Source organism: Staurois parvus, unplaced genomic scaffold (assembly GCF_062004578.1).
Source record: "Staurois parvus isolate SC_StPar_1 unplaced genomic scaffold, SC_StPar_1.0 ptg001680l, whole genome shotgun sequence".
Lineage (NCBI taxonomy): Eukaryota > Metazoa > Chordata > Amphibia > Anura > Ranidae > Staurois > Staurois parvus.
The window spans coordinates 185171-203325 of record NW_028319476.1 but is presented as its reverse complement, the minus strand read 5'-3'; the positions used below and the strand labels follow the sequence as shown (position 1 = coordinate 203325).

The window sequence follows — 18155 nt, the reverse complement described above, 5'->3', positions numbered from 1 at the left end:
GGGGGTCGTCTGACAAACTGTCTCCGGCCACTAGACCCAAAAAGAACAATCTTACTTTCATCAGTCCACAAAATGTTGCGCCATTTCTCTTTAGGCCAGTCAATGTGCTCTTTGGCAAATTGTAACCTCTTCAGCACATGTCTTTTTTTTCCAACAGTGGGATTTTGCGGGGGCTTCTTGCAGTTAGCTTGGCTTCACATAGGCGTCTTCTAATTGTAACAGTACTCACAGGTAACTTTAGACCTTCTTTGATCTTCCTGGAGCTAATTGTTGGCTGAGTCCTTGCCATTTATGCTATTCTTCTATCCATTTGAATGGTAGTTTTTCACTTTCTTCCACGTCTTTCAGGTTTTGGTTGCCATTTTAAAACATTTGCGATCAATTTTAGCTGAGAAGCCTATCATTTTCTGCACTTCTTTATATGTTTTCCCCTCTCCAATCAACTTTTTAATCAAGGTACGCTTTTCTTCTGAACAATGTCTGGAACGACCCATTTTCCTCAGAATTTCAGAGAGAGATGCACTGTAACCAGCATGTACAACATTTGCTGCCTTCCTTCCTTAAATAAGGGCAATAATTGCCACCTGTTTTTCAAAGAATGAATGACCTCACTAATAGAACTCCACACTGCTATTATTTTGAACATGCCCCTTTCAATTAGTGATTCAATTACACAGAATCAGCAGCATGCATGTCATGACTGTTGGCTCTGTTGGATTTCTATTACTCTACTACACCTGCTAGTAAATTATTTGCCATGTAGAAATATAATTTCTACCAAAAACAGTGATTGAGCAGGTTAGTGATGTCTGACTGCTATTATTTTGAACACAACTGTATATACCTGACCGATGCCGCTAGAAATCAGCGATCTCCAAATGCTTCTGGGTCCTGTTCTGAGTAATGCAGAAGAGCCGACGCTTGGTGCAGGACCTGGAAGCATGAAGAGATCACTAAAGTAGTTGTGTCTATTTCAGTGCTTTCCAGCTTTCAAGGGGATCGGCCAGGTAGGGTATATACAAAGTTACAGTTCAACTTGATCCAATGTAACTATGCATAACATGCTGATGTTGGAATTATTCTTTAAAAACGCATTCAGTTTGTATCAAATCAGACAGATCCTTGCAATCTACAGTTGCCATGAATTTCACAGAAATGATCCGGGTGCAGTGCGATTTACCCCAATCATTTGAATGCGCTGAAATTAGGGATGCACTGATACCGGTATCAGTATCCGTGATAATACAGAGTACTCTCACTCGTGAAAATGCACCAGATACCCAAAACCGATTCTTTGCGGTGCGAGTTACAAAATGTATGGATGCAAACTGCACCGCAAAGAATAGCATGCAATTTGAACAGGAATGCTATTCCTGTCCAAATCGCATGGGGTTTGGGCACTGCTCCTGTGTGAACCCAGGCTTGTCATAGCCACAGGAAACTTCCCTGCATTGATCCCATGCTGAGTGGGAGAGAAGGCTGTGTAGGGATGTATACACTGGTGTCGGCTATCAGGCGGAGGATGGAGGTAGATGCTCCGGATGCTCAGTTGTAGGAAAGGAGGTTCAGGATAGGAATGTTTTGATTGACAGCTGTGGGAAAATGCAAAATACGTTTAAACACGGTACTGCGAGTTTTTGCTGCATTGCAAATGACCACACAAGGCAGGGGAACAAAGCATGGTCAGTTTTGTGAGCTAATCCAATGATCAGGCTTATGCTGACATGCATTTTCCCCCCTACCCCCACCATTCACTGGGAAGATCAGTGTGATGGTGTTTCTCCTCCTCTAGCTCCTTATGCAGCTGTGAACAAAGAGTTTGTAATAACCTATGAAAAAGGGGGAAAAAGTATTTATAGTGTTTTAAAGAAGTATGAATACACAACTGTATTGCCTTTCATTTTGATTTTAAATAGTTTGTTTTACAGGGTGAGGGTTTACATATACTTTAAACACAGGAAAAAGTGATCTGGGAAGCATAAAGAGTTTGTGTCTACAAACTGATTTTGTACATTAATTTCTTGCTCCCTAAAACTGCAGTTTGTGCATGGTGACAACAGCTGTATAATGTAACAATTTGGTATATAAGTAGGTGGGACAGGGGCTGAGCTCGGAGTGGAGGAGTAAAGAATGTTCTCCTCAAACCATAAAGAATCTACTTTAATGAGCGGCAAGGAAGATGTTACCATGGCAACCAGACAGTTGGATAAAAGCGGCAGATCTAGGGCAAGTTGCAGATAATTAAGAGTTCTATTAAAATAGTTTTTCAGATATCAATATCTGCGTGTAATGAGCAGGCTTAGATAACCTTCTATCAGACGAAGGAAAAGGCCATGTACACAGTACAACGCGAGCTCATACACGGCCAGGAAAGGTTCCCTGCACGAATCAAAGCATTTCAGATTGAGAGACGAGTTCTGTACGCAGCAGTATACCTTGTAATAATGACTGATACTGGCCTGACACCGAGGTCTTCTCACTAATTTAAAACAAGCTACTTCCATTCATGTGAATGGTTGTCATCATTAGCAAGGCTTGAGGTACTGGCCAGGGACTAGACCTCCATGAAATGATAAGCAATTACAAGTGCAGGAGAAGTAACACTGGATAAGCGGCTTCCTATCGGCCTGCTGAGAGAACTCGCCTGAATGGAGTGTATTCTAGACAGGGCCATGCCAGATGTTGTATTTTTCCTATACATACAAAACCTCTGCGCTGCCCACTCTATAGTATATAGATATGAAAACACTGAGGAAAGGGCAAAGGAGCTGGACCAGCACAGACAATTTTTAAATACTCTCAGAAGAGGAGAGGGCTATGATGTGCAAGGAGAGAAGAGGCTCTGCTGGGGAACTTCTTACAGAATTCAAATTTGCTAGTAAATGCAAGAGGCACACTGTAAGTGGTTCTAAAAGATGAAGGAGCAGCCCCCATCCCCAACAATGCTTACCTGAGCCCAGTCTCGATCCAGCAATGTGCACAAGAGCAGTGGTTCTCCCTCCTCATTGGCTGAGACAGAGCAGCAAGGGCCATTGCTTCCACTGTTGTCAAGCATAGGACGCTCGGGGCAGGGGCAAACCTCGTTCTGTGTCTCTTATATACACAAAGAGGCAGCTTGGAAGTGAGCATGCTTGAGCGCCCCCAGAGAAAACCGCTTGCTCTGGGGGCACTCAGTGGGGGGGGGGGGGGAGCCAGGGGGAGCCCTGGCGGGAAGAGGAGGATCGGGGCTACTCTATGCAAAACCATTAAACAGAGCAGGTAAGGATAGCATGTTTGTTATTAAAACTAAAAAGTTGGTGACATTGGCTCTTTAAACCAATACTTAAAGTGGAACTTCGCTATCTCAGTCAACACTATTTTTAATCCTTATGCTGCTAGCATTAGTAAATAGATAGGAAAGTATATTATATTTACTTGTTTTAAATATTTTTTTTTTTCTCATTTCTTCAGTTACTTCCTGGTTTCCAGGCCTTGGCAAACGATGTCATACAACCCAGAAATCTTCAGGAGGGGAAAAGGAGTTTTCTCAGCTAAGCACACCCTCCTGCCGGCATGCTTGAGCCAAGGGCAGATGGATTCCAGGAAGTAAATGCTACATGAATCATCTCCCCTTACTCAAAATGGCCACACCCAGGAATAGTATGGTGGTGTTTTTAAAGTGATTTCTCATCAAAATAAAGCATGGAGACATGGATGGATAGGGGAATTTGCTTTAAATATTAAAAATGAATTAAATTAAAAGCGTTTTTGTTTTGTGTTGCTCAGATACAGTTTAGTTCCACTTTAGCCAAGGTCATGTTATTTAATGATGGTTTTACTAGTAATAAGGAAGACACAATTCTAAGAATATGGCCTGATTAGGCTGTGGCTAACAAAAGGAAAGTGTGCGCAATACATTAGGAAATAGTGATAAAAAGGATAAACAGCAACAAATAAGAGCTTTCGTCTATTGTCACTTTTACATTTTGAGATAGACAACCACTGGCTCCTTAAAGCGGCCATGTTCCCTACAAACATATTCTGGGAAATAAACTAGACTTCCTGCTGTCAGTAGTGGCAGTTGCCACATTAACAGAGCAGATAGATCTGTTTCAGGATGGCAGAGGGATCAGAGCATGCAGCTCCAGCTCCCATGTTCACTGTGCTGCCTGTCACAAACACAGCAGAACAGATAATTTATCGCTCCCAATTAAAGCCCTGTACACACGGGCTGAATATTGGCCACAAATCAGCCGTTACAGTAGAAATCAGATGACTTTTGGGCTGTGTATAAAGCTGCTTCTCCAACAGAAGCCTATCTCACGACCAGCTTCTGTGCGAAAACATGGAGTAGACCGAATGGCTGCGATCACTGACCAGTGTGTTCTGGTGGGAAGGTGGTCCCCCTGTCAGAACACAATAGCACAGTGAGCAAGATAGCTGCACTAGCATTGTGTTAATACAGCGATCTGTCAGGTTTTTTTTTTGTTCAGCCTGCTGGGTGGAACGAAAGAAAAAACTTTCTGTGTGTGCCAGGCTTAACAAAGGGGCTTACCTCTCTTTTTTTAATTAGGATCAACATGAACTGTTTTTTCATGTTTTAGGGCTAGTTCACACTAGATGCAGTTCAGTGCACTTTTTTCTGCATTAAAAATGCATGCACAGTGTTTTCCATGTATTCCAATGGCCCTGGTTCACACTAGTGCAGTCAGTTTCCAATGCAGAAAAGAAAGTAGAGCATGCTGCATTTTTTTCTGCACACAGAACCATACTGGAACATAGCAAACTGCATCAAAACTGCACCAGAACTGTATGTGGTGTGAACTGTAAGCAAAAACATATCCGGAATGTATTCAGAGTGCGTTTTGGTAGTGTGAACTGGCCCTAAAAGAGTGGTGCAAGCTTGTCCTTCCATGGCTCTTTGTTAAATCCCCCTATTGATTGCTGATCTGTTATACAACATATTTCTGCTGAAACTGATCATGTCACAAAAAACGCACCTGTGTTTTTATGTACACAACAGGAAGGATTGTATTACATATTATATGTCCCAACAGTACTGATTGTGTAACATGCTGACATATCCTACCAACAGTATTGATGGTTTAACTTAAAGTGCAATGAAACATTACTAATGGGATCACACATTTGATATAGTGACGTCAGCTGACAGGGTGCATTACAGCAAACTGCACGCTAATCCTACGAAATTCCAGCTGGTGCTTACGTTCCTAAGCCTTTCCTACTGTCAACAGAAGCACATGCTCTGGTTTCTAGAGGACATATTAACACATGTCTGCATATAAACTGTAAAAAAATGTTTTATTGACATTCTGGATGAGAACAGGATATGATTGTAATAAATATATAGTAAAAAAAGAAAAAAAAAAAAAAAAAACACTTTCAAAACACAGCTGACTTCCAGCCCAGGCAAATAGTGGAAGCCCATCATAATGGACACTCTCTCACCCCGGGTTCACATCTCTGCGGCAGTGAGGGCCACGTTTTTCACGGGCACGAGAGCCCATTCATTTGAATAGACGCCTGTGACACGCAGGGAAGAAGTCCTTGCACTTCTTCCGAAAACTCAGCCCGCACGGGAACCTCGGTTCCCAGTACGGTTGCATTTTCCAGTGCGTGCGGCGTGCCATTAGAATTAATGACACCCGGCCGCGGGTTCGCAATTCTCTGTGCGGGTGGTGCGGCTGCACAGATTTTCGTGGGGATCCGCAGCGGCACCACCCGCATAGATGTGAACCTAGGATACAACAGGGTTCAAAGCAAATTTACACACATGAAATGTTTCAATTTTAAAACATTTGTTGTTTTACATACAGAGGGAAGATTGTTAGTAGGTCTTTTACATAATGCAACACTATTTGCGGTAAGTTAATTCATCCTTTAACCCCTTCCTACCCGGCAGTCATGTGACCGCTGTGACTGGCTGTCACACTAGTAACATGGTCAGGAGTCGGTCCCACCAGCTAGTCATTACTAGTTCTGACAAAGAGCTGTCTTTAACAGCTTGATCTCTCTGCTGGGAGCGCGATCTCAGCACAGAAACATTTGCCAATCAGCAACACATATGTGCAGCATGTACGCATTAAAGACCATCCTTTTGCCATTGCCATGTTAGGATGGCAGCAAAAGGTTAGGGGTGCACTCACACTGGTAGTTATTACTGAGCCTGGGCATACCCTCCTTCCCACCATACACTAGTTGGTTTGTCTAGTATGAGTGCTCTGAACTGTGGGCACGACCACTTGGAAGAGGTTGTCCTGGGAGCGGTTCACTTGTGGTCTGATGCAGTTCGCCTCAGTGTGAGTGAGAACCATGCCTGAAAACAGAATTCTCCATAGAAAAAGGGATGATTGTGGTCAGATTGGCAGAGGTAATGACATAAGTGTGCCTGGGAACACTTGCCTATAGCCCAGGGTGAGTGCAGACTAGCAGGGAATTGGAGAGGAGGGAAAGTTGAACACTGTTAAACTGAACAGTGTTCGCACTCTTCTTCTCCTACTTCATCATCTGTCAGCACTCTCCGGTGTGTACCCAGAGGCACTGTGGGATTTGACTTCAATGACTTGCATGCATTCATTTAAAGTGATTCCTGGTTCACACCAATGTGTTTATGAGGTGCATTTTGCACAAACATTCACATCTATCCTTTTTTGAGCAGCTGCATTTTTTGAATGGGTCAGGAACTTTTTTTAAACGCAAAAAGCAATGTTTCTCTACAATAGAGTTCAATGGAGGCGCTGCAGAAAGTAGTGTGTTTTTGCCATGTCTTGTCTTGTGTTTTTATTTGGCAGAGCAACAAAAAAACTGAAAATACCCCACAAAACACAGTAAAAACGTGTGTACAAATGCAAAGCGAAATGCAAACAGCATTGCAAAAACTACATTGGTGTGAACCAGGCCTTAAGGTTTATTTTTTCTTTCTAAAATAACAAGTATTTCATACTTACCTGCTCTGTGCAATGGCTTTGCACAGAGTAACCCTGATCCTAATCTTCTGGGGTACCCCAATGGTGGTCTTGGTTCCTCCTACTCTCCGAGTACCCCCATTGCAAGCTGCTTGCTATAGGGGCACTTGTTCAGGCTCGATCCTGAGCTGCACTATGTATGTCTATTGACATACACATTGTGGTTCAGCCCTATCCCCCACTCTCTGCTCACAGCATTGACAGCAGCAGAAGCCAATTGCTCCCATTTCTGCCGAGCCTCCTATGAGAGGGAGGAAAGAAGATCGAGCACAGCACTAGATTGAGATCAAGCTCAGGGAAGGAATTCAGGGTGGGCTGGGGGGAGTTGACATGGAAAGGTTTTTTACCTTAATGCAGAGAATGCATAAAGGTAAAAACCTTTTTCTTTTACAACCACTTTAAATACAACAATGCACAAAGAGAAGGAAATTCCTCCATGCCCCAATGTGTATTTGGATCTTTACACTCTTTGGGGCACAAAGTCAGATGGGGCCCGATTCTGAGAACTGTGTGTATGGGAGAGAAATTTTTGCTGCCTCCTAGAATGGACTTTTTACATTTAACACTATAAGGCCTCATTCACATGGGTAAGAGAATACTCCTATGGATTCCTGCGACAAGTATACTCCGAATACCTGCGGCCGGGTTTGTAGATGTTTCTATCATTAGTAGTCACTAGGTCTATACAACTAAATGACAGGCTGAAAGGAGCTACAGTTACAGACAGATGCCTAACCCTGGAAGCATACTGATTGCATAAGGGACTCAGATGCCTGGGGGTAGTCATCAAATCACGCCCACACCTCCAAACTATTTATAGGTAGATTCATTAACCACTCTGTCAACTTCAAAAGCAAAACCAGTAACCTTTAACTCAATTGTACAGTAATAAAGGTCCTTATCAGTCAAGAATAATTCCTGGAGATAAGTCACAACGAACCTACAACTTGCAATATAGTAACTCTTTGTGTGGTGTTTAGAGGCCTCATTGCCTATAAAGAGTGATAATGGCTAGATAAATTAGTTATTTCCTGTGTCCTGATTAAGAAATCATTCCATGACCAGAAAGGGGGTGTGATCCTATACAATCCACCTGCCTGAACCAAACACAACACCATTCACTGGTTATATTTAGCAATATACAATTATAATCCCATTCAACATCCACATATAGATATGTCCAGACTGTGCAAAACTGATCAAGCACCCTCAGATCTTGCTTCAGATTTGATTATTTAGGACAACAAAACAAATTTAAAACAAAATCTAAAGCAAATCTATACTGTGTTTGGCTAACATAATGGTTATATTCTGGGACTCTTTTTACAAGTCAAGCTGAGTGACTACAGACAGTCCAATATCTCTAAATACAGAGGATGCTGGTCTGGTTGTACGTGTGCAGATGGTCCATACTAAATTTGTCAGTGCAGCACGTACGTTTAACCTCTTGGCGCCAGCCGCACGCAAATGTGCGGCCTCCCAGTGTCTGGGCCTTGACGCCAAGCGGCTAAACATTTGTGTGCAATTAAGAAAAAAATTATGTGCTGAGAGCAGGCGCCCTGCGCACTCCCAGCACACGTCAGGTACTCACAGAAAGGTCCCGATCTCCTCTTTCGATCGGGACCTTTTCCGATCATGTGACAGCCACGACAGCGAATCACGGCAGTCACGTGACCCTAAAACCCGCCCCGCCTCCCAGCTTCTGAAACCCTTAAAGGGCCGGGAGGCGCCGGTGCCAAGGGGTTAAATGTAATCATCACACCACAGACCTTTCTGCAAAATTGTGTTTTTTATAATTAAATTACAGTTTTGTTTGTGGTCTATAGCCTGCGCACTTTTTTTTATTAGCCTAAACAACTAGAATGTGTAACATCAGTATTACAAATATACAATGTCTAACGTACCACTTCAAATAAAATGTTTAGCCCAGGAAGGGCAATAGTTATATAAATCAGGCATAGGAGGAGACTTAATAAAACTGGGGCACCCAGAATCTGGTGCAGCTCTGCATGGTGCCAATCTGCTTCTAACTTCAACTTGTTCAATTAAGCTTTGACAATAAAACCTGGTAGTGGATTAATTTTTCTGCAGAGCTGCACCAGATTTTGCACCATGCAGTTTTAGTAAATAGCCGCCATAGTGGTTTTTGACTTACTGGTAGGGTGAAAAAGGTTGTATGCTTCGTCTCCTCCTCATACTTTCCATCGGATGAGTTTGTGGATTCCATAGCCTTAGATGAGGGGTTTCGACCAATGCCCATTGCTGGAAAACTGTCCACTTCTATTTAGCCTTGGCTGAGCCCAGCTGGAGGGATGAACACGGAACCTGGGTTAGGGAGATGAGGTTTCAGGGGTCAAAGAGGTGGGTCTGCCACCGTGAACATCCAGACTGACGAGTTTTGCACGGACGGCCTTCAAGGGTACCTGGAAGCATAATAAAGATGAAGGTAAATTACTTTCCCTCTGTGTAGTGTAGTATATCTTTAATGAGCCCATATGCTGAACTTGCATTGCAGTGTTTTTCTTAGATTTGCTATTGTGGGAGCATTCAATCGCTTTCATTTTCTCTCTCTCTCTCAACTATCAAGATATCAGCCACGTAGGGAGTGCATTGTTTTCAATGAGTTACTAAAATAATAGGCTAGAATTGTGAGAAAAACAACCACTATATAGCAAAGCAGAATCGACACTGACTAAATAGCAAATATTACTGGCATACATGATTAGAAAGATACTGAAGTGTATCTATAGTCAAAACTTTTTTGTTTTTGTAATTCTGGATAAAGTAGGAAATAGTTGGAACGTTCATTTTTTTACCTGCTGTCTAAATCATGTTGGACACATTTCTATTAACCTTCTCTTGTTCTGAAAGCAACTGTAACATTTTAGAAAATAAAGAAAGTGAATCTACCCAGAGGAAATATTAACACCAATAAAAACCTGACAGGGTTCTAACTGTTTCTGAGTCTATCCACAACCCAAGTAAATAAAAGGAGTTGGCTCTAGATATGCCAGAGATAGGAGTGATAGGATCCACTGACCGCCAATGTAATTGGCATTCTTCCAACAAACCACCAGTTTAATGGGCCCTTCTTCCCATTCACCACCTGAGTAAGAGGGTCTTTGTCCCTAGTGGCCATTCTAGACTGTGTAGGGTGGCCAACAATTAAAAACAAAGATGATTTTTCTTCTCTGTCCACAAATGTAAGTGGGCACTTCACAACTGACCATCAACGTGAGGGAACACTGCTTGCATTTATTTTCTGGCTGTTAATATTAAATTAATTTTAATAAATACTGAAAAGAATTTTGTCATATAGAGCACCCCAGGTGTAAAATATGCTAATTTTGTCACATTCCTTACTCCTAGTTATTCTTATATCTCAGTTTACCGTTTACACTAGTGTATGAGCTGTAAATACATTAATAATTATTAGCAGGGATTCCCTGAGACAAGGGGTTCCATGAGAGTTAATTCAAGGTTTCCTCCAAATTAACAAGATTGAGAAGGACTGGTCTATGCAATCGAGAAGGAATGGAATGAATGTATCTATTGTCCAAATCTTTCCCACATCAAAAGGTTGAGTCACGTTATAATCTGCTCTACTACAGCAAAATTGCCCAACTCAAACTGCCAAGTCTGAGATGACTTGACCGCTTAGGAACCACGATGAAGCTTCGTTCACCATACCTCTCCAACCTTGGAATACAGGGAAGCAGCATCCACACTGCAACACAGTTAAAGTGCTTGTAAAGGTTAAAGGTTTTTAATCTTAATGCATATTCTGCATTAAGGAAAAAACTTTATGTGCAGCTCCTCCCTGCCCCTCATAAATACTTACCTGAGCCTGATCTTGATCATGCGTTGTGCCTGAGATTTGTGGCACTGCTCTGCTCTCCCTCCTCACTGGACTCAATGGGAGCCATTAGCTCAAATCCTGTGACAAGGGAGTGGGGGTGAGGCAGAGTCTCACTGTGTGTGTCAATAGACGCACACAGTGCACCCCTTGTACATGTTATGTCTCCTAGCTAGCTGCATTGCTGAACAGCCATGGAAGGAGGATTTTCATGTGGGACTGGTGGGCCAAGTCAACCTATGTATTTTTATAGGTCTTGGATATTCCAATAGTGAAAATTTCTGCTGTAATTTATTACAGGTACTTATATACTATCATCAATTAATATATATATATTGTACATTTGCCTAAGTCTCTGCCCTCAAGGAGCTTACAATCTAAGATCCATAACTCACATTCATTCATACACATACTAGGGCCAATTTACACAGGAGGCAATTTGGAGTGTGGGAGGAAACTGGAGTACCTGAAAAAAATGCCAAAAATACATGCATGTAGTCCTCCATAATTCCAGCCTCTGTTCCTGTTCACAACACTGGTTTAAAAAAAAACAGCAGGTAGAGTTGGAGGCTCTTTAGAATGGGCACAGCAGGTGCGCAGACTCTGGGAGACATGAGAAAGTGTCATAAAGGCCCATCTCTCCAACCTCTACCAGAAGCTGAAATACAAGTTTTGGGTGGACTGGTCCAATACATCCTCAACCCAACATATAAAGTACGGTATTCTAAACACTCCATTAATATTAGAAAAGTATTTTATTTGGATTGAAACTGCACAGCTGCATACAGCCAATATCAGTATAGTAAATATATAGCACATGGCTTTATAGGATGATGTTATACATTCACTGTTCCACATAGCAAGTTTGCATACCTTTAACGAGCCCTATAGCAAAGGAATAAAAAAACAAACACTTGAATATGCAGTTACATAGAAAACATTTACAGAGATCGTTGCCGATAGAGAATAGGAAATCTGCTGATGGCACCCTGCCATACAATTTAAAACATAATTTACACTGAATGGTGAAGATTATTAAAAATTGAAGCAAACAAAAGGTGTGGTGTCTGTTCTCAATTAGTCTGACATAGTCTGCAAATATAATAACCACTATGACCTCGCAACCTGTGGGTTTGGACTTCAAACATTATTATTATACAGGATTTATATAGTGCCAACAGTTTGCTCAGCGCTTTACAATATAACGAGAGACAATACAGTTCAATACAAGAGGGTTAGGACGGCCCTGCTCCTTGGAGCTTACAATCTAAGAGATTGTAACATAATGCATGCACACAAGAATCTGTGCGCATTATCAGGGGTCCTACGCACAGGTGCATGCATAGGCTGCAGTTGTAGGCTCCTTTTCTGTCTTCTGCTAGCACTATTCTAGGTCCAACAATCAAACACAACCAGATGCAGCAGGACACATTTGATTTTTCATGTGGGGCCATGTGATAAGCACTTGTTTGTATCAAGGCACCTACCTGAATGCATAGTTTCTGCCCCAGAAGTGACAGTGCATGTCACAGACAACAGAGAATACTATTATAATTCCTGTGTGTACAGAACCTCACTGCTGGCCATACACCTGGTATGAAAACTGGACAGAATAATAGCTTCTAAAAAAAAAAAAAAAAAAAAAAAAAAAGGTGAGTGTCACTATTTCACCATACATGTGGATTGGCAACACAGTAGGTATGTAAACAGAACTTTATTCTTCTGTGCAGCAGGTATCAGAGGACAATGACCCTGACCAATGGTACATCATGTGATTATTTAAAAAAATTCTCTGCTCACATCGACAGAAGAAGCCAAAACAGGAAACACACAAGAAAAGCAGGAAAGAAAACTGGAACTATTATAAATGAAAAATAACTACAATATACAAAGGAATGGTTGATTCCCAGCTCTGCAGGGGCTATATGGGTTATTTTATTGTTTTGTTTGCAGTTCCTCTAAAAACTACTCAATGAAAAAATGTCATAGTGGACAGAAATAGAATGAGCAGCATATTCCAAAGTCATTTGCAATCTACGATTTGCTGTTTCCACAGGAAAGTTATATATGTGATGATAATGTACAGTGGATGAGGTCTACCTTCCCTGGACACCTCTGGAGCCGGACTGCTAAAACGTTCTTCAACTAGCTCAGACCACACAGACCGCTGCCTTGAAACCCCATTACAAGAAGCCTACAGTATTTTAAGTGCTCCATGGCTGCCTGAGTGCAATCCATCCAGCTAAAGGAGGACTCCACCTCTGCTTGTTACACCTGTGAGGAACAGTTCTCAGGGAAGTGAGAAAATTACGTTTTCCTAGTCAGGAAGTTCAATTCACAAAAAAAAAAAAAACCCCACAAAAGCACTAGACAGGAAACTGGAAATTTTCATACATGAGACATGTGACTAAAATGCATTCTGTAACACCTTTGTAGAGTTACCTTTCCAGCAGACAAAAGATTTCCGCCAACACTACAATATTCCTTTACTACAGATCTAAAAACTGTGGCAAAAACCTGGAAGCGGATTGGTTTCTATGCAGAGCTGCACCACATTTTGCATTCTCCAGTTTTAGTAAAACAAAAATGTCACTTTGTCCTGACACTTTGTCACCTGACGACAAATGTCAGTTACTTCCTATCTGTAGTTTAAAGAGTAACTTCACCCCACATGTATTTTTTTTTTTTGTAGGTGAAAATGACATCCCCAGCAGCCCAAAGCCTCCCGTGATATTATGTCAAGCATCCCAGAAGGCTTTGGGGCAATCTAGTACAGACAGCAAAGGGGCAGTAGTGCGTCCTCAGGGGCCTGGTTATAAGAACCTGGAGGAGACCACCAACCCCTTAATAGCAGAAGTGGCAGCAGTAGCAGGACAGCATTGGATTTGCTGAACGTGGGTACATATTTTCAAGATAGGGAAAATGTCACCAGCACACCGAGGATCACCAATATAGGTCCAAAAGTTTTAATGAACGATCACATAGTTACAGCAAGGCAACGTTTCGGAGTCTTGCAGGACCCCTTCATCAGGCACATGCCTGATGAAGGGGTCCTGCGGGTCTCCAAAACGTTGCCTTGCTGTAACTATGTGATCGTTCATTAAAACTTTTGGACCTATATTGGTGATCCTCGGTGTGCTGGTGACATTTTCCCTTGCTGATTCTGTTCGGTTCTAGCCGATGGTCACTGCAGCGCTCAATTATACACAAAGCAATTTTTAACGCAGGAACGTGTGTGTTTGGATTGTACACTTATATTTTCAAGATAACCCTGAAAACCAGGTAGGTGGGAAAAGAAAAAAAAAGGGGATTTTACAAAAAGAAGAAAATATCTGTGATTTTGTCAAAGGATAGGGTAGAAGTTATATTCATTGAAGAAGAAAAAGAGTGTTAAAGTCCACTTTTAAAGTGTTTGTATTTTTTAGTTTTGGATAAATTAAGGAAAAGATAAAAAATGGCCATCTAGCTAGCTATTGCGGTCTGAGTTCCCTCTGGGCATATTCAGCCTCGCTATATGTCCTGCTAACCACTGTCACTAGGGCCGAGGGGAAATCCTGTTTCAATGACAAACTGTCCAAGAGGGGAATTTCCCTCAAGTTGTAAAGATTTCCTCTCACTTTCTGTTGTGTCCCCATCCCTTTCCTATCCAAAGCTAAAATAAAGGTTCCAGCTATACATTATTACTCATGAAAGTATGTAGGAAACAATCAAGAATCCATTCATTTACACACACAGTACCTTTGTTCCCCAAAGTCCAACTTATACAGAGATGTGACAGTCAAAACTGGCTTAACCAAACTGCAGAACTGGGTACATAAATCTTATAGGAAATCTGTAGAGACTGAGAAATGAGAGTTGCCACTTTGCACTTGACTGTAAAAGCTGCATGTTCCAGAGCTGCCAAACTGATCTTTGCTTCATTGCTTTTTCACTTATGATCCTGCATAAAGCATAGCTCCCAACTGTCCCTGATTTCGAGGGACTGTCCCTCATTTGGAACAAAGTCCCTCTGTTCCTCCTTCCCCCTCATTTGCCCCTCCTTTTAGTTTGATCTATATAGTTATATACAAAATGCACTATTTATTAAAAAGTGTTTCTGAATTGATGCATTTGTAAATGCCAAAAGCCAATATAAAGAAATAATAGTGGTAAAAATAAAGCACTTGTGGGTTCAACCTATCATTGAAAAATTCTCTTTTAAGAGGGGCGTGGCAGGGGGTGTGTCCTATACTTACATACTTTTGCTAATAGGTGTCCCTCGTTCCCATCTCAGAACATTGGGAGGTATGATATAGCATGGAGTTACTAAAGTGTGAAAAGTCTCTTCTGCATGCATGTTCCAGAACAGTTACTCATTAGATTGCAAGGATTACAATGACCTGCATCTTTGAAAAACGTATCAGCAATGGCAGATTACACATTTTTACTCACAATTTTAAAGATAAATTGAACTCTGGAATTAGTGCCCAAAAATAAAGCAGACAGAGGACAAATGATTAGTCACAAGTATTGTCTGTGATCTTCCTGAAGCTGATCTTTTTCCTATTACTGACTTACCATGTCTTGTTTTGCACTTTCTATAATTTGAGGTGGCCATCTTGATCGAGGCAAGGCTTTGCTTCCTCATGTCAGAGCCTCTCCCAATGGGCACACTGAGCAGCAGAGTAGTGACCTCACCAACCCTCACTCTGAATATCCTGATACTAGCAGTGAGACAGCTGTGCCTTGGATTTGATAGCAATGAGGATGCAGAAGTGTGTAGACACCCTCACATACAAGGAAGGTACATCTGCTATTACAGTTTTCTTCATTCCCCTGCAAAATCCCTCAAATACTGATGATCCTACCAGGGAAATCCACCTAATGCATCTTCCTGTGATGAGGTGGTAAAGATGATACATTGCTGCCGAATTCAGAGCAGAGTTGTCCCTCTCATGTAGGCTGTGCCTGCTTGCTCTATAGCAGGATGAGAAGATGATGTTGTAGAGGGTGTAGTTATTAGCATGGTCAATGCTGATTGACAAGCCTGTAACTTGTGAATCAACACCTAGCCACACCTAGGCTTTCCCACTGCTGCCTGGAGTGATTGCACAGCCTCTGCAGTCAGGGAGCAGGAGTGTGTGAGACGCAAATAAAGGAGGATTTGGCTTAATCTGGAAATAAAAAGGATTTTTTTAAAATTTACTTTATGAGACTTGTGCATCCCATTGTACCTGGATTTATTTTTGTTTAGACCATTCTTTTATATAGTTTAGATTCTTAACTAGTTCATCCAGGTTTTGCTAAGTGTTCCTTCAGCTGTGGTTAACTGACCTCCCACTTGGATTCTGCATAGTTCCGGGGCCAATGCCACATGGCAATCTGTCTGTCTGAAAGGGTAGTAGTCTGACCACTACTATAAAAGGGACATGCCTCTTACTAGCCACCAATGTAAGGGGCCTTTTTCCCACTGACCCCCAATGACTTGGTTTTAGCAGGGCTTTCCCAAGACCTAAAAATCATTTTGAGGATTCCTCGGGGGTAAAAAGGTTGAGAAAGGCTGATTCGGAGATAAACAGGTTGAGAAAGGGTGGTTTAGACCAGTGTTTCTCAACAATTTTTCAGTCAAGGCACCCTTTAAAATTATGGAAAATCTCAAGGCACCGTTTAACATTCTGCACAATCTCAAGGCACCCCATTCTAAAATGTAAACTTACACTCTAATAGTTTTACATAACGCAGCAACATCCGTACGTGTAGGACACCCAACGTTAGAGGTGATTTATTCTTGAAAAGCAAATATTCCTTTGCACACTGGTACTGACTAGTATTCCAATGTTTCTTTCTTAGTTTCTCACCCTCACTCAGCTAAAGTGACCTCACTGCTAATATAGAGGGGCAGAGGAGGGGCAAACAAGGATGCTGTGCAGGCGCCCAATGTCCTCCTTATCAACTAATGATGTAATTGGTTTAGGATACCAGCAGCTGGCAGGTTGTAAAAGTGCACAATGGCAACATGTGGCTTTGTGTAACTAAAAGGTAGGCTTCATCCACCTGGCTTGTATACAATTTTTGAGCAGTTTTTAAGCATATTGTCAAGACACCCCTGAAAAAGCCTGAAGGCACCCTGGTTGAGAAAGGCTGGTTTAGACCATCATACAGGAGTTTTTATATTTGTGCTTTAAGCTGACCACAGATATCTCCCCAAGAACAGCATGTATGTATCTGCCCATCCTCCAACTTATGAATTTACAAATCTCTAAATGTAATACAATATTCACAATACAGTACAACAAGGTAGTAAAACCAGTCAAGTCATAATAAAAATAAATTTAAGGTAAACATTACAGTAGTAACTAAACTGTGTTCAGTGCAACTAATCTATAACGCCTCTTGAATCCTGACTCCCTTTCGGTAATTCAATGTCAATCGAGAGTTAAATGAGGCTTAGACAATGGTGATTCTACCACCACAGGTCATAGCATGCCCTTTAATTCTTCATATGCTTTACACAAGTGAAGGGCTTGCACGCTGCCTATTAAAGGGTTAACAGGCCAATCTCTCCCTACTAGTAGGAGGTGAAGTCTGGCAGTGAGAAAATGTCTGAACCCTGACTGATCCTCAGATTAGTATTGAGATCCTAATAAGCTTCTTGAGATGGATAACAGGACTTAAATCTCGAGTGCGTAAAGGTGCACAGAAACAAAATGAGACTCGGTTACAGCTATGACACAACTGCTGCTTCCATAGCAAAGACATCCAGCTTTGCTCTGTAAGAGGTGGCAATATCCTGTCTTTTGTGAAACCGCACAGAAGACAGTGTGTGACTCATCACTAGGATGAATCAGTGTCCTAAAAAATGCAATTTCCTATTTCACCAGCACAGCGACAGCAGTTTAACCATGCCATCCCTATTCACCTCACTATGGGGACAAGAATGCACAAAATAACTAACAGCATTTGAGCAATCAAAACAACTTAATGTAATGAGAACTCCTAATGATATCCAAGAAACAACAAAACAGGGGAGGGGTGTTAGATATAATCAGTACTACTGTTTACATTTGTGATTGCTCATCACAGTGATCACAAGGTACAGAGCCACTTTTACCGGCCCTGTACACTGCTCCCGTCAACAGAGCCATTCAATGACAGGTGCACAGGTCACCCAAGAGCTCTTTCAAGAGTGCATTCCAAAATGGACATTCATCTCCCCAATGTTGTTTACACAATACAGCAGTAGGGAGGTGGTTAAAAAAAAAAAAGATTCTTCTGTACCCCTTTAATTTTGTTATACTTTGCTACTGATATCCAAGCCCCCATTCACAAATGAGCATTTTTTTCTGCTTGTTTCC

The 18155-nt window shown here is 41.7% G+C and overlaps 1 protein-coding gene across 2 annotated transcripts in view; it reads right to left on the bottom strand.

Annotated features, from left to right (window-relative positions):
- The window catches only part of LOC149434774 (solute carrier family 23 member 2), a 229184-nt gene that overhangs the window by 121848 nt on the left and 89181 nt on the right, over positions 1-18155 (bottom strand). For both annotated transcript variants that reach the window (XM_089663408.1, XM_089663409.1), the window contains one exon: positions 9121-9388. In XM_089663408.1, the coding sequence (XP_089519534.1) occupies positions 9121-9225 (105 nt within the window). In that variant the 5' untranslated portion in view covers positions 9226-9388. The remainder of the gene's footprint in view (positions 1-9120; positions 9389-18155) is intronic.